At 27.4% G+C, this 21,766-nt stretch overlaps 7 protein-coding genes across 7 annotated transcripts; 4 read left to right on the top strand and 3 right to left on the bottom strand.

Annotated features, from left to right (window-relative positions):
- Positions 1-2,233: 2,233 nt before the first annotated feature.
- GO595_000637 (uncharacterized protein) lies at positions 2,234-2,686 on the bottom strand (the record flags this gene model as incomplete). The annotated part of the gene is made up of 1 exon (XM_067919718.1): positions 2,234-2,686. One exon carries the CDS (start codon positions 2,684-2,686, stop codon positions 2,234-2,236), a length of 453 nt encoding a protein of 150 aa, XP_067779106.1.
- A 607-nt stretch (positions 2,687-3,293) lies between these two features.
- Positions 3,294-3,872, bottom strand: GO595_000638 (uncharacterized protein; the record flags this gene model as incomplete). The annotated part of the gene is made up of 1 exon (XM_067919729.1): positions 3,294-3,872. One exon carries the CDS (start codon positions 3,870-3,872, stop codon positions 3,294-3,296), a length of 579 nt encoding a protein of 192 aa, XP_067779107.1.
- Positions 3,873-4,686: 814 nt separating this feature from the next.
- On the top strand, positions 4,687-6,276 carry GO595_000639 (uDENN domain containing protein; the record flags this gene model as incomplete). Its single annotated transcript, XM_067919741.1, has 1 exon — positions 4,687-6,276. The coding sequence occupies one exon, from the start codon at positions 4,687-4,689 to the stop codon at positions 6,274-6,276; it is 1,590 nt and encodes a 529-aa protein (XP_067779108.1).
- A 1,438-nt stretch (positions 6,277-7,714) lies between these two features.
- On the top strand, positions 7,715-8,107 carry GO595_000640 (uncharacterized protein; the record flags this gene model as incomplete). The annotated part of the gene is made up of 1 exon (XM_067919752.1): positions 7,715-8,107. One exon carries the CDS (start codon positions 7,715-7,717, stop codon positions 8,105-8,107), a length of 393 nt encoding a protein of 130 aa, XP_067779109.1.
- A 109-nt stretch (positions 8,108-8,216) lies between these two features.
- On the top strand, positions 8,217-9,080 carry GO595_000641 (purine and uridine phosphorylase; the record flags this gene model as incomplete). Its single annotated transcript, XM_067919763.1, has 1 exon — positions 8,217-9,080. One exon carries the CDS (start codon positions 8,217-8,219, stop codon positions 9,078-9,080), a length of 864 nt encoding a protein of 287 aa, XP_067779110.1.
- Positions 9,081-11,979: 2,899 nt separating this feature from the next.
- On the bottom strand, positions 11,980-12,489 carry GO595_000642 (uncharacterized protein; the record flags this gene model as incomplete). The annotated part of the gene is made up of 1 exon (XM_067919774.1): positions 11,980-12,489. One exon carries the CDS (start codon positions 12,487-12,489, stop codon positions 11,980-11,982), a length of 510 nt encoding a protein of 169 aa, XP_067779111.1.
- Positions 12,490-12,646: 157 nt separating this feature from the next.
- On the top strand, positions 12,647-12,958 carry GO595_000643 (dna-directed rna polymerase i and iii 14 kda polypeptide; the record flags this gene model as incomplete). Its single annotated transcript, XM_067919785.1, has 1 exon — positions 12,647-12,958. The coding sequence occupies one exon, from the start codon at positions 12,647-12,649 to the stop codon at positions 12,956-12,958; it is 312 nt and encodes a 103-aa protein (XP_067779112.1).
- Between the last annotated feature and the right edge of the window lie 8,808 nt (positions 12,959-21,766).

The raw sequence follows: 21,766 nt of genomic DNA on the forward strand, positions 1-21,766 counted from the left end.
TTTCATCCAAAGAAGACGGCTCATTATAATAATTCATTTTATTCTTTATCACTTCTTCATTTAATTGCCATATATAAAATCCTAAAGGATTTCGTATATGGACAACAAATGAGTTCACATTTTCTTCATCATTATAAATTGTACATAATGAATCTTCGCCAATCATAAAAGTAATCAAAGAATTCTTTGTTTCAACTTTTTGGAATGTTCTATTTAAAGGGTATTGTATTAAATGTGCAACATAATCTTCGATATTATTCATATTATTTTCTTTTAATTCAACTAAATAATCAAATAAATCAGAAACAAATTTATGTTTAAATGTAATATAATTCCATTTACAAAGTGAAATAATTAAAATCAAAAACGAATTCGTAAATTTAATGTTATTACAATTCCGTACACATTTTAATAAATTTTCGATATAATTATCAATGTTATTTAACTCTATAAAATAAGGAGAAGAAGAAAGTAATAAACATAATGAAGTTAATAAATCAATATTTAATGATTGATCAATTGAGTGTTGATTTATTTGATTAATTATTTCATTTGTTAAATTCGTAAAATATGAAAAATCTTGTTTTAACGTTATGAACATTAAATCAAGTTTCGAAAATAAGTCATTAAACTTATCAAAAAACATTGATATTATACTAACATCTATTTTTTGGTTTTCGGATATGTTATTTAATAAAAGAGTACATGAATTATTAAATGTTTGTAATGTCTTTAAACTTAAATTAAAATCTTTAATAAACTTCAAAAATGCTTCCGTTAATTCATTAGATATATAACGATTCATTAAATGATGCGCATTTTCAATAATACTTTGTTTAACTTCAATAATTAAATTGTCTTCAGTCGTTAATCGCATAATTAATGATATAATAATATTAATCCATTCATTATTAATGTTCCAATAATCACTAATTAACATTAACGTTTTAACGATTTTGGAATGTCCATGTAAAAGAGGACGTCGAAATTCAAAACACCATTGGCCAAAGAGTTCAAAGAATATCGAAGCTGGAAATTTAGGCTTATAAAGATCATTACTTTGTGATGCAAAATCATGACTAATTTGATATAACTTCTCAATTAATGTTGAGATATGTGAAAACAAGGTTTCATCATTCTGAATAACACTGGAATTAATACAATGAATAAATTGATTAAGTTGAAAACCAATCAAATTGAGATCGGTTTTGGGGGTTTTGTCATCAAAAAGTGACACAAGGAGAGTTGAATAAATTTCCGAAAGTTTGGACTTCCATGATTCGAGAAAATCACTATAGATGCTCCATTTCTTGGTGAAGTTAATAAAGGTGGACCAAATTGGTTCTGAAATTAAACGACTGTTATTGATTACAGTAAAGAGAAGGGAAAAACATTTGCAACACAGTGATTTACGATGAGGTACATCTGGCTTGAGTTTGGTCTCGAGGAAATCGGCTGCTCCAATTAATATTCGAATTAATACATTCCATGTATCATCTTCAAATTTCTCTTGTAAGTTTTTTTGGATCATATCATAATCATCTAGCAGGTTGTTGATAAGTGATGTCCTTTCTTGAATAAATGCGACATCATGTGAAAAATCAAAAATTAAAGATAAGTAAATGAATATTCGTCTAGCGTACTTGTTCCATGAAATTTTGTCTTCAAGGAAATTGGGATCTATTAACCATTGTCGAAAAATTAACATTGAATTAATTAAAGAACTATTATACATTGTTGGCAATGATAAAGAATATGCTATAACTTGAACCACCCAATCTTTTGAAAACTGCGTGACTAATTTTGGAAAATCGTCTTTTGTTGAAAAAGATGAGACAATAGAAATAGCAACTGTTGAAGCAACATCTTTTGAAAACATTGGAAGAACTTCATCATCATTTGTTGGCTTTAAAAGATTATTATCAAGTAAATGTTGTAAAATTAAAATTGGTTTTTGTGCTTCCATTTGCAATTTATTTACCCTTTCTTAGGGCAAACTTATGGGGCACCCCTCAATAATAAAAAAATGTAAGCAAACTCATTCTTTAGCTCGAAGTGTTTTGGACAAAAGTTTTAAAACTTTGTTCTTTACAGACACAAATTAATGTTTGAATTTCAAAGTCAGAAAACGATTTTGTTACGAAGTTATATCTTTTTAAAAAAAAAAACCATTTTTCACATTTTTAAAAGAAGGCGGATAATTGCTACAAAATAGTACTATGATGATGGATATTTAGTAAAATTGCGAGTAAGCTGGTGCTGGTTGTTGAGGTGGTAATTGGAATGATGGCTTTTCTGCATAGTATTGATCCTTTTCATTTGCAATTGGTTGAGATGAAACATCAGCTTGGTTAGAAAATCCATAATCTTTCATAATTATTTGTATTAACACTAGTAAATGTGTCAGGATATAAAATGGAAGAATGCTTGTATTCAGTACATTGGCTCCAAAGCATCCATCAGCTACATCTGGCTTCTTATACTCAAATGTGTGATTATAAATGTGATAACATTTTTGAGGGGAGGTTTGAGGGATAGCAGCAGCATGAGTAATTATTGGAGCCAAACTGAAGACAGCTGCCAACCATACAAATACTTTGAAAGCTATTTTGTTAGGGCAGCACTTATAAATGATTAATGCCAAAATTGCGAAGAAAAGTTCTATTGGAGCGAAAGATATTAACATGATTGGAAAAACAGCAAAGCCTACATAATCCGACATAAATTCTTCTCCAAAATAAAGAGAATAAGAAGGATTACTACATATCCAATATATTCCAATGACAATTGACCATATAACGCTCCCAAAGTAAAGGAGTATCAGAAATATATTTACTAAAATAGGACGAGATAATTTGAAGGATATGGAATCTGTCATCAAATTTATGTGTTGGTGATTGGACGGTTTATTTCAGAAAAAAACAACCATTTCGACCCAAATATTACTCTACATTACATGACTTTTTCAACGAGGCCTTGGAACACATGCCGATCACATTCAACAGAAGTTTTACTAAAAAGTTTTCCAAGAAATTCTCCTTGCATTGAGTTCTATTGGAAAATATTGATCATTAATTAAATTCATATCTCAATTATTTCTTAAATATTCCCTTTTTGAGTGAAACCAGCTTTCTGGTGGGTGGTGAGGGTAAGTATTATTGCATATTAACTCGACTGTTGTGAGAAATTAAAGAACTGTGATTGCAAATAGGAACAAACATAGTGAATATCGGCTGATTGTATTGCGTACATACAAAAATTTAATCATGAATAAAAATAAGGTTCATCATATTTTATTGAGTGTCTTTAAGTTCTTGAAGGAATTGAGTAAGTTTTATAATGTGGTCGTGCGACTCTTTCATTCGTTTTTCATTGGTTTCATTCGTTTCAGGATAAAGCCCTCTCTGACTTAGATTGTCAATAATTTTGCTGATTTGCTCCTCAACCTCCATTAGTGTTAAAAGAGAAACTGAGATTTCATCATTATCAACAGCATCTTTTGAAATGCTTGAAAATGTTTTGATAACATTTAATAGAACGCTTTTCAAAATTTTTTCTGGGAGGTCTTTGGTTTGAGGCTTCTCATTTGAAAGTAACTCAAGGAGAATTTCTTGATTAAATTGAAGTTTTTTGTTAATGTCAGATATTTCATTATCTAACTGTGAAATAGACTTTTGAGTTTCATCAAAGTCTGAAACAGAAATTGATAAATCGTCAATGATTACGTTTTGCGCCTGAACTATTTGATCTAATCTCTTATTCTCTTCTGCAGCACTTTGGTATTGATCACGTGCCGCTCTTGGAAGAAGCATTAATTTTTCGGCAACATCTCTTTGTTCTTGATTTAGTTTAGTTGTTTCTTGTTGTGTCATTTGGCTGACTTGTCACTTTTGTCATAAGCCGTTTATTTTTTGAAGCTTCATCAGTTAAACAAACACAAGCAATTTTCTATCCTCTTAAGACTATGTTGTTAAGAATTCATCAAATGGCTTCATTAAAACGATTTATTTAGAAAGGGATAGATTGAATTATTTTCAAATTATAATTTGTTCAAAAAAAAAATTAAATCAAGAAATGAAATCAAAATATGAATTATACAGCATTACATGCTATGATGTATTAATATTATATATTCTTATTTTGAAATTATGAAATTGCACTAAAAAATCGATTTGATTTTTTAGAATTTTTTAAGTATGTTGTTAATATTTCATGACTTTACATTGTCAATAAATTCTATATGATAATTTAGAAATTTTTTTGCAGTATTTGCACGACAAGTCATGCATTCACACATTTTAATTTTCTTGGAATTTTTATCTACTTTTCTATCGTCATACAAAAAAACAATCTGACTAATAACAATTCAGTGTAAGAACCACAAACCGTTTTCCTAATTCAAAATTGAAACTATCTTTTCAATTTAGATAGTAAAATGAACTTTTCCACCTTTCTTCATTATTTTACATTAAAATTCTCCTAACACAACTACCTCCTATCTCTCTCCAAAGTAATATTGTGAAAAATTTGACTTGATTTAAGTTATTTTAAGGGAAAGATGAGAAATTAATTAATTGGTTAACCAACATAAAAGTGCCCAAGATCAAAAACGATTATTTTTCTGTCAATTTTTGAATATTTTGGCCGCTACTTTTCTGGCTGTTGCCGTTTGAACTTTATTAAGGGATGAGTGGTATCTTGACAAGAATGAGAAGAAAATTTGCAAAGCCAAAACAGAAGGCAAACGTCAACCTTGATAACATTGCGAAGTCTCTTTCACTACGTAAAGCTGTTGGTCACGTTTACGATCCAACTTTTGTTGATCAACATGCACATCTTGTACAATATTTCTTCATACTTGGTCCTCGTGAGCCAGAATCCGAAGAATCCTCTCTTTTGTTTGCTTATCCTTCCCATAAGTTCTCTTATACTCCCTCAGATTTTTCTGGTATTTCTCATCTATGTTTCCCAACTGGAATACCAAAAGTCCCTAGCAAAGGTAACATTGTCCATCAGTTTGTATTTGGTCTAAATGATGGTGGTACTTTAGTATTTGGTATATGTTCCCATGTTAAACTTCCACCTGATGTTGCTAAACATCTTAATGGTGTTGAAGAGACAGCTGTTTTTTGTTTCTGCTCTGTTACGACTATGCCAATGCTTGCAACTCATTTTAATTTCCATGAATTTTTCATTGGACTTTTTCTCGGAACTCTTACTGAGAACTGCAAGTCCAGTATCCTTATTCCAGAGAATGTCCTTATTGATGAATTTCGTCAATGCGAAGAACTAACACGAAGTAGATATTCCCAATTTGATCCTCAACTTAAACTCAATGACGAAAATCCTCTTTTCGCCTCTGTTATGCCTGTTGATCTTCATAGTGATTTCTCGAAAGCTCTTAGTTTTTATTTCCGAATTCATGTTGATGCCAAAAACCCAGGTCTCTACACTATCTATGGTGATCACCAGCTTTATGTTTCTAAGCAAAATGAGACTATTATTGAAATAGCCCGACATTGTTTTGATGTATTATTTTCATGTCTCAGTGAAGAGAACGTTATACGATTTTATCGAGCCATTTTACTTGAACAGAAGATCCTCATTATCTCCGAAGATCTTAATAAGCTTACATTTTGTGCCTTAGCAGCATTACCATTAATTTTACCTATGACATACAAATGTCCATTTCAACCCTTAATGCCCGACGATGACTCATTTCTTGACTATCTAGATTCCCCAGTACCGTTCATCTTCGGCGCATTACGCACAAAGAAACTTATAAACGCATTCAAGCAGCTATCGGCTGACATAACCGTTGTCAAACTTGATGAGAACAAAATCGAATATCCATTAGATATCCCACGTCTACCTAATCCACGTGAATTAAAAGAAGGACTTAAAAACAAAATCCATGACATGAAAGCAACACCACCAAAAGAAAGTGATCCCAAAGCAAATGAATTTTGGCAAGAAAGAATTAACAATTTAATGGCAGTCGAACTTAAGAGGCAAATTAAATTGAAGTATTCGTTTACACCTATGGACTGTGAATGTATCCTCGAGAAGTTCCAAGACTATACAAGTCAATTCGTAAATAAGAGACGACTTGAGAAGTGCAGAGTCAGAGATACCACAAATGAAGATAGCCCAGTAATTGGGTTCTTTAAAGAACTTTATATGATCGATGTCGATGAGAGTGATGAAGAATTCTATAGCACACTCGCTGATACGCAAACATTTAGTTATTATTGTCAAGAATTATTTAAAACTTAAATAAACCTCTTTTTATCTAAATACAAAAAGTTCCTTCTGTTTAACCTCTTTAATGAGTTCTTTGTTGTTGATTTGGTGTAATTTCTTTTTCGTGAATCTTAAGATTGGATTTATTAAATTATGGAAATGTGAGTTAATTTTTGATATCTTCTACCTCCTATTAAAAAGAGTAATTGGCTTAAACCTTATTTTTTTCAGATTATTGCTTCGAAAGATATGTTGATTACAAAATTTTAAAAAAGATATCTGTTCAAAATAAAATTTGGATTGAGACTATTTGATATCATTTGGCGTTGGGAAAAACTTCAAGTTTGAGGGGCAAATATTTGATTACAAAAAAGATTGTTGTACAATAGATTCACCTAATTCATAATCCACAAGCTAAAACGAATGATGATATAAGAATGAAGTTTATTAACAAAAAGGTTTATTAAATTGGTAAAATTGGAAAGAAATATTTTAACTCTGTGTGTTAGTTTTAATGCAAACAGCTCAGACAGCCGACTCTCTACATTATTTCAGTCCGCCCGTCGGCAAATCATCACTGGAAGAACATACTTCTACCTCGACATAAATGATTATGGCCATACAGTATTCAAAAAGTTGTTTGATAGGAAACTACTTTTTGTGCATTTATTTGGTCAGGACGATATTAACGCTAATTTCACTCATTTAATTTTTAGACTTATATGTGCACTTAAGTTTTCATGAAATCATGAGTCATACATTTTAAACATGTGGATTTCTTCATTGTGTTATCATTGAAAAATCTTATACTCGATTTAAAGCCAATGATTTTCATATAAGTTTTGTTCCACTGGAAACTACATTGATTATTAGATCTATTGTTACATCATTATTTGATAATGATATTTTGAATATTCCACAAAGTTATTTCTATAGTTGTGCAATTTTAAAATTGGTAAATATTCAACAAATTTCAATAAATTACACAAAAAATTAAAACATAAAGTACTTTTTGATGCGCTTGGGAAATGCAAAATGTATTATGGCATCTTTTTTTGCACAAAGAAGTTGCTTCCCACCAAACGACCGTTTATTACACTGACACTTCACCGCAACAAAATGTCATATGCCACTTTTATCGAAACATAACCGTAATTTTTCAAGCGCACAAAAGGGAATGAAAGCAAAACTAGATCACCTTCGCAAAACAAAAGGGTTTGTAGTTATACTTACGGTCGGAATTATATTAGGTCTTGTTGGTCCAATTGGGTGTATTGTATATTCAGGAATTTGGCATTCTCGAATTAGTCCATGGTTTGGCTATGTAGAGGGAAACACAAGTAAAATACAATCAATCCTCCCACAAAACTTGATTTATCCAATAATTGCTATAATTTTTATTGTTATTTTGGAATTCAGGAAAAAGAAAAATCCACATTATTACGAGATTTATGGCTGTAGTCTTTTAGCAATGACTTTCTTGGTTTTTGGTCTTTTATCAACATTAATAACAATTCTCAGGTCGACAGATGAAAAGTGTAGTAATGCGTTTGCTGAATTTTGGGCAGCTATTCCTGGTTTGCCAGAGAAGGAAGCAAACGAATTCAATAACTACTGGAACAAACTTACAGATGGCAAGGCTGAATATGAAGTTGAAGATTACAAAAATGATTGGTTCAAAGATCGTTGCCAAAGGCCGCACAGTACTATAGAGGGATACTTTATTGCATATATTATATGTCTTGTCATTATAATTTTTGTTTATGTGATTCAATATATTTCAAACTCAAATTACCAATCGCTCGATATTCAATACGTTTCCTCTGACGAACGTCATCTTCTTGGTGATATAGAAGATGAGTAAAAAGTGTTTTTGTAGTGAAAATCTCTTAAACGGTTTATTTGACTTCATTTTTGATGGTTATCTGAGTAAACTATTGAAATGAGAACGATGAAAATTGTCAATCGTTTAGATGACTACCCTTGACCACGTTGGAAGTTGCACGGGTGGAAATACCATCCCACTTGATGATGAAGGTCGTACCTACCACTTTGGTTGCAAGGAAGGTGAAGTTGCTAACCATATTCTTATTGTTAGTAGCTATCAACTTGCAGAAGAAATCTCTAAACTCTTTGATAAAACAGAGCCTGTATTTAGAAGAGAATCTAACCGTGGATACCTTACTTACACTGGTCTTTTCAAAGGAAAAAGAATCTCAGTAGTTGCTTTCGGAATTGGTTTCGCAATGATTGATTTCTTGCTTCGTGAACTTAGAAGAATCACCAAAGGACCACTTGAATTCATTGAACTTGGCGAAGCTACAAATATTGATGCTGAACTTGGTGAAGTCATTGTTATCAAAGATGCTGTTGCTGCTGAAATTGATTATGAAAACTTCAGCGAGAGCGACTTACCATTCCACATATTCAAGAATCCAGTTCCAGCCAATGCTGAACTTATTTCCGATATTAATGCTAAATTAAAGGAAGCTAACATCAAGAGCAAAGAAGGAAGAGCCTTATCATGCCCATCTTTCTGTCATGGAGTTTCAGCTCCAACACTTGAAAGTGGTGGTGTTGGATGTTTCGATTTCAAGAACAAGAATCTCCTTTCTCGTGTCCAAGAAGATGCAGGCCCCATTAATTCACTAGAAATGGATGTTTATCCTTTGCTTTGGACCAGTTTACGCTCAACCGAAGGAAACATCAGAAGTGCGGCCGTTAGCGTAACAGCAGCTACAATGGACGGAAAGTTCTTGGAAGATGAAGCTATCATCAAGCGCATGCTCGAACTTGCTCCTATTTTGATGGGAATACTCAGTGAGAAAGCAAATTAAAATTGGTTTTGATCCATTTTTCTTTTTTACTTTTCTTGGTTATAATTTTATCAAAAATTATTTGTTACGAAAAATTCAACAGTATCGAACGTATATACATATGAACCACTTTATTTTTATGAAGAAGCATTTTATAATGAAAATATTCAAGAATATGAATGAAATCTCTTTCACAAACGATGGATCCATCCATACTTTTAAAAGTAAATCTCATTAGTGAGATATTTTTGTTATTCGAATTGCCTATTAGAATTTGAAGAAATATATGTTTCGCTATTTAAAAAAATATTATCATAATATGAACATATCATTTATGATACGTTATCTAATATAGATAATATTGGGATATTTGTTTGTGAAAATCACTAAGTATATTAATTGTTTGTTTTTAATAAAGATAATGTAATAATGTATACCCAAAATCAATTAAAATTAAATTTAAATCATTATGTAATGATTGAGACAAATCAGAAAGCAAACACGACATTGATAATAAGTCGAAGAAGTTAAGAAAATTAAAATGCATTAAATATATGAATTAAAGTAACATAGACAAATGGTTTCTAAAACAGTCGGCAATCAACAGAAGAAGTCACAGAGCCAACACTATCATTCTTTGATCATCTTATAAGGCTTAATAAACTATTATATACGATTTTTAATAAAAATAACACATATTTGTTTTTATTTAATTCGAGTTCTCCTGTTCCTTTAAACACAAAAATTGATAAATATAAAATTTATTCCTTAGAAATATTATCAAACCAACAATAATAGTACGGTATAGTATACCATTCTGGAAATGATTCGTATAATGTTGCTTCACCATTTTCATGAATTATTAAAAATGAATCAAATATGCATACGCAATATTTAATTTTTGCCTTCTGAAAACCAGGCAAAGGATATGTTTCTAATCCTTGTGATGATGCTTGCTGTATCCTTATTAAGTAAATAGCTCCATTTTGGCATATACCTAAATAAATTTGAGGAATTTGACCATATGGAAAGTCGATCAATGGAACTAAAGATTCTATTTTTATATCATTTTGAATAACAGCCGTCGTTTTTTGGAAAGTTTCATCAGTGATTGTATAATGATTTAAAACAGAATCAAAGGAAACAATAAAAGCACTTTTCGATAGAACGTTTAAATTAACCGTTTTTTCACATGGAATGTCTTCTAAGTTTTGGATGGAAGAAATGGTGAAATCTTGATGAAAAGAAATTAGATTTATATGAGATCCTTGGATAACACAAATTTGTTTTTCATTAATACAAATCCCCTTGGAAATATCTGAAATATTTGAAATTTCATATTTTTTTGAATCTTCAGTAAGAGTTATAAAAATCAACATTGGTTGAATAAGAACAAGAGTCGGAACTAATGAGTTTGGAAGTATAAAACATTGATCTGGAGAATCAACTTTGTATGGAATTGAAAATATGTTTTGTGAACCATCTTGTTTAACAAATGTTATGCTACTAGATATGTTTGAAAATACAAGATAGCTAGATGATAAGACTTTTGATTTTTCTTGAGTGAAAACAAGAAAGAAATTTGGATCGTCATAAATAACTTTTTCAGAAACAAAGCTACTGGAAAGTTTAGTAACTGTTGTGTATGACTTTTTGTCTTCTGTAATGATAGCAATTTTGGAAGGAGTTATTTTTGTGATTGATTTGATTGGATCAATGTTTAAATCAAGTGAAAATTCGATCTGTGTTGTAATATAGTTAAGTGAGTATACAGTGCCTCCTGCTGTAACAGCTACGAATGAAGTTGATTGTTGATCATCATCATTATTTGAAGATAAAATGTTGAAAAAAATGGGATCTGAAAAAGGGAGAGAAACTGCTTTCATTGTAGTAATGAGGTTGGCCATATTTCTTGACCAATTTATTTTTTTATGAATCTCAGAAAATTTGGGTGCAACTGTTTTCATTTTGTTATTTCAAGTAAACCATTGAATTTTATGTTAACTTTTTTCTGGCTGCCAGGAAAACAGCCAAGAATCATAAGGCTTGTAGACTGAACTTTGAGGTGAAGAAATTTTTCAGTATAAATCATAAAGTTCAATTAATGTTTGTTTTGGGATGATGTGATATCAAATTTCTACTTCCGATTTTATCTTAAAAAAAAGAGTCCACTCTTGGCTTTGGATAAAACAATAAAATGTTTGGTAATTTCTATTTTATTATTTAATTATTAAAAAAAAAAAAAAACGTTTGTTCACCTTTAAAATAAGCAAATAAAATACTTCAAAAACTTACATACAAGAATCAAAAATTCAATTTTTGCAAAGTGTGATTGCACAATGCTTGAAGAATTCTTTTCTGAAAAAAAGTGCAAGCATGAAAAAACATAGCATTAGGAATAACATATAGTACATTGTTGTCGCTTTTAATTCTTTCTTGAGCTTTTGTTTGTATTCCTTATCTTTTGAGAAATTAATTCTATTTGCATTTAACTCACCAAATTCTTTAATACTAGATTCTAATGTTCGTGCATTTTCAAGAACATTACCCTTTCTCTTCATGATTGTTCTGAATGGCTGGGGTTTCCCCATTTTTCGTAATTTTTTAACCGACGCCCCATGAAAAGTGACCAACAAAATTAAAACGGAAAAAATGAAAAAATTGAAAAAATATTTTATTCATCAAGCCAAAAGAAAAAGAAAATGATAAAGACATAGGATCATCTTTAATGAATTTAAATGATTGTTCAAATGAAAAATCGAAACATCATCAAGTTCTAAGTCAACATCAACATCTAAAAAAGACAAAACGTCTTCTGAAAGCAGCGAATGAAATTTGGATTCGTTACAATGTATAACATATGTTAAGTAAACATTTCAGCTTGTCTTCACGCAAATGTTAAATCGAAAAAGTTTGAACATTATTTACTTAAAACGTCTGAAGTCGCCGTAATTTTGCAGATGCGGCTGATGGAATCGCGTACGCACACTTGCTGCCTCTTGTGGCCGAGGTAACTGTTGGCGCTTTCGCTGTTCAACGCGGTGATGATCTTTGATCCGATTTTCACAACTTTTACGACAACTTTGATAACTTTGCCAAACTTCTTGAATATCTTCTTAAAACTGAACTTGTTGGCTCCATATTCTGGTGCTTCTTCAACAACATAATAAACTTCAACTTCTGGATCATCGAGTTCAACTTCTTCTTCGTCTCCATTAACAACTTGATCAATTGCGTCAAGAACTTTCTTGGCTTTTTTGATGACCTTTTTAATATTTAACTTGTTTTCACTGAGAAGTTCTGACTCTTCTTCTTCGTTTCGTAGTAAAACTGGCTTAATTGGAATGTCAATTGGTTTTGTTGGTGTTGTAATAACAATAGGTTTCGTTGGTATTTTAATCGAACTTAAAGCGATGAGAGGAAAAATCATTTGGCAAATGACAAAAATTGTGTTGATAAAATACGATTAAATATATCACAATATCATATTTTTTGATAATAAAATAATCGTCATAAAAATCAAAAAAATATCATTAACGTCCTCATAAAAGTGCATATGACCTTCAGTCACTTTTTAGATTCTTTTTATGGAAGAACCTGTTTCATGTTCAATTTCACTTGATGATAATTCAGCGAATAGTGGCACATTTGTTTTCGAAGGTGAACGACATACGATGGGGAATGCAATTCGTCAAACAATTCTTCCAGACCCACGAGTTGAATTTTGTGCTTATTCTGTTCCACATCCAGCACAAAATCGTATGCGTATTCGTATTCAATCACATGAAGGAGAGAATATAGTTGAAATATTAAGTGATGCTTTAGATAACTTTTCACGTTGGTGTCAGAATGTTGAAGATCAATTTTCGACAGTTGCATCAGAATTTATTGAAGAATAGAAACATATATATATATGTATAAATGTAGATAAAAATGATTATGATTTAATAAATAATTTTAACTTTTCTCAAATAAAATTTTGAAGTGAAAATGCCGTTTATTTATTTTTTTTTTATTTTTCAAATTTAAAAAAAAAAAAAAATATGAGCACAGATCTAAGATATTTATGTCAAACACTTAAAGAAAATGAACGAAATTTAATGAAATTTAATAATATTATTGAACAATATCTTTCAACAGTAAAAGTTGATTCAAAATATATAAATATAATAACGAATGATTCTTCATTTCCTATATTAATTCAACATTTATTTTATTCATTAAGTCAAATTCATATTCCATCTATTTCGAAAGAAAAACTTCCAAAACATATTTTTTTAATTGTTCAATATTTTACAGAAATATCAACAAACAATCCACAATTATCACGTATTATTTCAAGGAATATTTCATTTGATATACTTTTTGAAATTTTTTTTCAAAGTTCATCTTTAGATTCGAAAAACATCAAAGAAGAACCACGACGATATCTTCCATATTTAAAATTAATCTCAATGTTATCACTTGAATCAGATTTTTTATTTAAATCTACGATATCAATGAAATATTATTATGAAATCATCAAAGAAATATTTACTTTTCCTGAAGTTTCTAAATGGACATTTTTATCATTTATTGGATTAATTAAAAACACGCCAACATTTTTAAACTTTTTACGAACAAATCCAACATTTTTACAACTTAAAACGAAAATCAGTCAATTTCTTACATCGAATGATATTATATTAATCAATTCAACACTTTTAATTCTTTTAATTTTATTTCCATCAAGTATCAAAGTGAACATTGTTATTAAAACAGTTTTCGAATCATTCGAATATATTCAAATATTTCCACCACTTTTATATATATTAATCTTTCTTCTTGAAGAAATTAAATATTTATATCAAATGAAAGAAGATGAATATTTAAAACTTATTAAAATTTCATTTTCAAATGAAAATAATTTTTTTATTATTTATAAATATTTTTAATCAACAACAACAAGATTACGAAATTCTTCGAAATCTTTTATTAAAAGATAATTTACTTTTTACTATTTTTAAAATATTCACTTAAATCGAATAATAATTTTGTATTAATTTGTATTTGTGAATTTTTATATAATATTTTTATGTATAATCCAATTAAACTTAACTTTCATGTAAATAATATTCTAGAAGATATTAATAAAATAACAAGTAAAATAATTCAAAAAACTTTTAACAAAACAAAATTCTCAACAAAATCTTATTTCTAAGGAATCATTCATTCTTTTACTTCGTTTTCTTATCAGATCAAAAGATTTTCTTCATTTAACGATTCAACAATTTATCGAAAATGAAGAAAATCTTTTTATTGAATTTCAACGTCAAATTGAACATCAAAATTCATTTTTTAACGAATTCTATTTTTTTTATTTTTTATATCAACTTTCGAAATATTTAAAACATTTTAAAGAAAAGCTTATTCAAATTATCATTGAAAGTGAATTTTTATATTTAATCATTTATAATTTAAAGAATTCATTTAATCGTCAAACGATTGAAGATAATATTTTTACGTTAATTATTATATTAAATAATTTTCAAGATATTTCTCACGAAACGCCATTTTATGATATAATTATTTCATCATATTTAAGATTTAATAATGATTATAATGAAAAAGAAAAATTTATATATCAACAAAATCATGAAATTCAAACCAAATTAAAAGAACAACTTCAAGAAAAAGAAATATTTAAACGAAAGAAAGAAGAAGAACTTGAAGAACGAAATCAAATTATTCTGAAACTTAAAGAAATTAATGAAAATAATAAACAACGAAATGAAAATCTAGAAGAAGAAAATCGACAACTTAAACAAATAAATGATAAATTGAAACGAAAATATAATGAAATCAAACAAAAAGAAGAAAAACTTGAAGAAATGAATCAAATTTTGAATCAGAAGAACAACGAATTCAAACAAAGAATAATTCAATCGACGATTCGTGCAACAGAAGCGAATAATAAAATCAATCGATATGAAAATATTCGAAATCATATTCAAGAACGAGAAGAAAGAATAGATAAACTTCAAACACATTTAAGTCGACAACAAAAGAATCAAGAAAGAGACAAAAAACGAATTAAAACACTTCAAACACGACTTCAACAAATCAAGACAACGAAAGATAAAATCACGAAAGAGAATGACGAAATGAAAGAAACCATTCAAAACATTGATGAAGAACATATCGAAATTCAAGAACAAATGAAATTATTCGAAGACGAAATCAAAGAACTTCAACACCGCAAAAATGAAATCGAAAGTAACAATCGAATATTAAATATTGAATTGAATCAATTACGAAAACGACAAGAAATTCAAGAAAGAGAAAAAGAAACATATTTCAATATTAATGAAGAAAAATTAAAGAATTATGAAATATTGAAGAACAAAGTTGCAAAACTTGAAGAAAGTAATCACAAATATCGAATGTTAATTAAATTAATTCATCGAACGACAAATTCATCGACGACATTACCAACATCAGTTGAAAAGTTTCTTAATTCCACATAATAAATTTTTTTTTTTTTTTTTTTTTTTTTGGTCATGTATTTATATATATGCTTTGATACAAATTTTAAGCTTATGTTTGAAATTAAAATCTAAATAATCATTTTCGTTTTGTTAAATCAATAATGTTTAATGAAATGTTATCATAAACATGTAGAATATTTTAAAAAAATAACATTAATTATTACGAAATAATATAAATTTTTTTCTTAATTGATTCATTAATTAATCATCAAGTTGATTAAGATGGAAACATTTGACTAAAGTCTCCTGATTTTTGTAAGGTATATGATTCGACATTGTCACTTTTTAAAATCGAGAAGTTGAACATTTTTTTATTAAATCTTTGAGCTTTCACTTACGTATTATCGAATAAAACTGGTTGAGGTGAGCTTCGTATCGTTACTAAAAACGAGACATAATAACTTGAATTTCCTGTAAAGATTGAACAAATGCAATAGTTGAATTTTTATATTTTTGACCAACAGATCGTATACAGCTCTTTTACAATGGACTAATAATACTGCATGTGATACATCGGAAAGTCAAACAAAAAACTTTTATTATTTCACTTTACGAAGCAAGAGTATTCTCATTTTTGCTTGAAAAATTCAACTTTTTCACTTGTTTATACTCTCAAATTTTAATTATATCCGTTATTAATATTTTCCACATGAGGCCAAAGGAACATTGCAACTGGGAAACAATTCTATCAATAAATCAAGCAATTTTTAGTTTGAATGAAGAAAATTTCTCTATGTCTTTTGGTTTAATAATCAACAAATTTGATGAAATCCATCCTTTATCTTATGATTTAATTATTATTCAAATGATATATTATTCATTTGTAATCAAAAATAATAAAGTAAATTTATTTTTGAATATTATAAAAGAAATAAGAAAATTTGAAGAGTGTAATAAAATCAAATCGAATATATTTGATATATTTGGGCGATTTCTTTATAATATGGATACATATGAATCAAATTGTCTTCTTGAAGCCATGATTGAACATAATTTTCTTGAACCAAATATCGTAAAAAACAATCAGAGTGTTTATTTTGCATATTATATGTCTAAAGAAGATTTAGCAATCCTTTTAAGGGAAAATGATTTTGTAAATTATGAAGAACTTTCAAAGAATAATTGGGAGCTTCATAAGAAATTAATTAGAGAAGGGCATAATCCAAATGAAATAGCAAAAATAATTCGAAATGATGAAATCGAAAGACTTCAAGAAATATCATCACAAACGAATTTTGATTTTAATAAAACAATTGAACGATCACTTTATGAAAGATGTTCATTTATCAATAAATATAATGTTACATTAATTGATTATGCAGCATTTTTTTCTTCTGTTAAATGTTTTAAATATTTACTTATGAATGGTGCAAAAGTAAAATATACTGGAACATATGCAATTGCAGGTGGAAATGAAGAAATTATTCATTTATGTGAACAAAATCATTCATCGTTTGAAGATGCATATGAAGCAGCAATTGCATTTCATCAAAATGAAATTTTTCATTATATTTATGAGAATAAATTAAAAGAAATTAATAATTTAGAAGAAATAGGAAAGTTTTGTGTTTTGTATCATAATTATGAAATATTTTCATTTTTAGTTAAAGAAGGAATGAAAATAAATGATGATATTATTAATGAATCAGCAATTATTGGAAATATTCTTTTAGTTGAAGATTTTCTTAAAGAGCATTCAATTCCTCATGATATATTAATATTTTCATCTAGATCAGGAAATATTGAACTTGTTGAATACGTTTTAAAACAAGAAGGAATTGATATTAATGCTAAAGATATTTATTTGTTTTATTTAAAATTTATTTTGATAATTTTATATTTCAAAATAATGTTTGGAAATTATTTAAATTATTTGAAACAGCACTTATCAAAGCATCTTATTATGGTCGAACAGATATAGTTAAATTACTTCTTGAACAAGAAGGAATTGATATTAATATCAAAAATATTTATTTGTTTTATTTGATATTTGTTTTTATAATTTCGTATTTCAAAATAATATTTGGAAATTATTTAAATTATTTAGAACAGCACTTTTTGAAGCATCATCAAAAGGTCATACAGAAATAGTTAAATTACTTCTTGAACAAAAAGGAATTGATATTAATGCTAAAGATAATTTTTGCTTTCATAATTTGGTATTTCAAAATAATAATTGGAAATTATTTAAATTATTTGATACAGCACTTATGATAGCATCTTATGAAGGTCATACAGAAATAGTTAAATTACTTCTTGAACAAAAAGGAATTGATATTAATGCTAAAGATAAAATAAATTTAAATAATTTGAAATTTCAAAATAATATTTGGAAATAATTTAAATTATTCAGAACAGCACTTATGTTTGCATCTAGAAATGGTTATACAGAAATAGTTAAATTACTTCTTGAACAAGAAGGAATTGATATTAATGCTAAAGATATTTATTTGTTTTATTTGAAATTTATTTTAATAATTTGATATTTCAAAATAATATTTGGAAATTATTTAATACAGCACTTATGAATGCATCTAGAGATGGACATATAGAAATAGTTAAATTACTTCTTGAACAAGAAGGAATTGATATTAATGCTAAAGATAATTTTTGCTTTCATAATTTGGTATTTCAAAATAATATTTGAAAATTATTTAAATTATTTGATACAGCACTTATGATAGCATCTTATGAAGGTCATACAGAAATAGTTAAATTACTTCTTGAACAAAAAGGAATTGATCTTAATGCTAAAGATAATTTTTGCTTTCATAATTTCTTATTTCAAAATAATATTTGGAAATTATTTAAATTATTTAGAACAGCACTTTTTGAAGCATCTTATTATGGTTACACAGAAATAGTTAAATTACTTCTTGAACAAGAAGGAATTGATATTAATGCTAAAGATAATTTTTGCTTTCATAATTTGGTATTTCAAAATAATATTTGAAAATTATTTAAATTATTTGATACAGCACTTATGATAGCATCTTATGAAGGTCATACAGAAATAGTTAAATTACTTCTTGAACAAAAAGGAATTGATCTTAATGCTAAAGATAATTTTTGCTTTCATAATTTCTTATTTCAAAATAATATTTGGAAATTATTTAAATTATTTAGAACAGCACTTTTTGAAGCATCTTATTATGGTTACACAGAAATAGTTAAATTACTTCTTGAACAAGAAGGAATTGATATTAATAATAAAGATATTTATTTGTTTTATTTGAAATTTATTTTAATAATTTAATATTTCAAAATAATATTTGGAAATTATTTAAATTATTTAATACACCACTTATGAATGCATCTGAAAATGGTAACACAGAAATAGTTAAATTACTTCTTGAAAAAAGATGGAATTGATATTAATGCTATAAATATTTATTTTTCGTGTTAATTATTAAATGAAAAGATCCTTTCAAATATTGCATTAAAAAAAATTTAGTTAAATAAAAACATTCTCCACCACATTATAAATAAATTACATTAACTGATCTGCTCGGATTAACCTGTTTTTGGACGAGCTGGGTTGTAATGAGTGAATTGAATGGTTGTAAAATAACATTTTGGTTTGAATTGTCAGATTTATACAACCATGTTACAACAGTGAACTGACAGACAACAATAGCTCTCAATTTGTTATTGACTTATTTTATGGTCATTATTTCATATGAAATGTCATGGATAGCGGTTAGTTTACATATCGTGTTATTCAAAAAGTTTTATCGTAAAATTTATAAAAATTAAAATATATTAATTTGTACATTATTTAATAATGCATTTAGTAGTTATGAACTATCTTATGCATATGATGATACTGGTAAATTAATATTATCGTGTGCATATATAAAAACATTAAGTAGTCCTGATGAAATTACAGGTGATGTTATTTATAGTGAAAGCTGGACTAAAGACAATGCAAATATTACATATAGTATTTCAAGAGATGAAACAAAAGATGTTAATTTTGTTATGACTTCTACTTCTTATAATAATGATGCAACTACATATAGTATTTATGCTTATTATAACGCCTTTTATAGTATAAATGATATTAAACCAAGTGTTAATACTAATCTTATTGAATTCTTAAAGTTTTTAAATCAAAGTACTATAACTAATGATATAAAAATATTAACTGAACATACTAAAAATAAAACATTCTATAATGTTTGGAATAGAGAATATTTAGAATTCCATGCTTCATTCAGTGATAGTAAAAGAAGATTTATTGGTGTTAAAGGTGATTTTTATGAAAAACCAACTGTTATATATAATGCTCCTTCTGATGGTTCTACTTTTAATATTTAGTTTACTTCTGATGGAAAGAATCCTATATATCCTATTCATTGTAGATTTATTATTCAATTAGTATTTATATATAATTACAAAATTTATATATATTTCTTTAAATATATGTTCAATCTTAAATTGTTCTAATTTATTTCCAATATATCCTAACTCATATAATTTGTTATAATCTTCTTCAGATATTAATAAAGAATCAACTTTAGAATAATATACTTTGAAGATTAAACTTTTAATATGATTCATTTTATCATTTAAATTGTTTAATACTGATCTTGCTAATTGTGGATAAGTAAAGTGTTCTCTATAAGGTTTTACTGTATAAACATAATTATCTTTGTCATATTTAATAACATATGGTGCAAATTCTTCAATATATTTATCAACATTAGTCTTTAATTTCTTATTAAAATTAAATGGTTTTCTAATAGATATTCCCCAACAACTATTCATCATAAATTCTAATGTAGTAGCCAGCTTACTGTCACCAGATTTCTTAGCTTTCATCCTTAAATTATATAATAAATTTATAAGTTCTTTTATCTTAGTATTTTCACCTTTGAAATTGCCATTTTCATCAGGTTTACCTGCGGGTATTGATATTACAGATGACATATATACGCCATTAAGATCTATATAATAATACTTGCCTGTTAAATGTATTTGTTGCCATATAGTTTTAGGAAATATACATTCATTTCGTATTTTATTAGCAATATCACCTGATAATTCATATACACCATCAAAACACCCATATTCATAATCTTTAACATTAAGTCACTATATCTATAATATTTGACAACATCTATTCTATGGGTGGTTTTAGCTATATTTCTATCTATTAAGTTTTGTAATATATTTAATCTAAATATTATATCTTTTTCACAATCAATATCATAACCAAATAACTTCTTGCTGTGTTTCATTCTTTTAACAAATTTAGGTATATTCTTTTTATCTGGTATATGTATTAATCTATAGCTGTTATAAGGTTTATTTACGGTTTTATAACTCCAACACAACTTATTATAAGTATTAATACCATAGGTTTTAATATATTATATTTTTTCATAGTATTAATTAAATGATATATAGAGGTTGGTTTGGCAGCATATTCTATAGTTCTGTTTTTATCATAGTTTTTAATACTTTCAATTGATAAATTAACAGTATCATTAAACATATAATGATTATCTATAATGATTAACTTTATAAGTTTTTCATATTGTTTACCGTAATCTCTGTGAGTAAAACCTTCATTAGTCATATATCTAATATTAATATGTGCCTTTAATAAATCTGATATCTTGTTTAATTGTTCAGAAGGAACTGTTCTAATATTAATAAAAGATCTTAACATATTAATCTCATTATCTGTAAATAAATTACTAGCAATAAATGATTGTATCAAACAAGACTCATTAATATGCTCATTGTTGATGTTGTTAAAGATACCGTATTTAGTAAGATCTAGATCAGTAATATTAATATATGGAAAGAATCCTGGATTAACTCTCTTACCATTCTTTAAATCTTTGAATTCAAATTTAATGGATTTAATATTTTTATAAGTATCTAATGCTAAAGTTTTACTGTCACTAATATTATCTTTTTCATTTATAATATCATATAATAAGTTAACTGTGTTCATATTTCCGTGATAGTAAGATATATTATTGTTATCATCTATTATTGTCATTCTAATATCTTTATTTATCTTAGAACCTATTGCCTTTATAGCATACATTAATGCATATAATATATCCTTTTTGTTGTTGTTGTTATAAGTAAAGTCTTGCTGAGTCATCAACTTCTTAATTAATTCTTTAGTTATATTATTAACAGTTTTATTATGTTTTATAG

The sequence above is a fragment of the Histomonas meleagridis genome (genome assembly GCF_020186115.1).
Source record: "Histomonas meleagridis strain 2922-C6/04-10x chromosome Unknown contig_11, whole genome shotgun sequence".
Classification (NCBI taxonomy): domain Eukaryota; phylum Parabasalia; order Tritrichomonadida; family Dientamoebidae; genus Histomonas; species Histomonas meleagridis.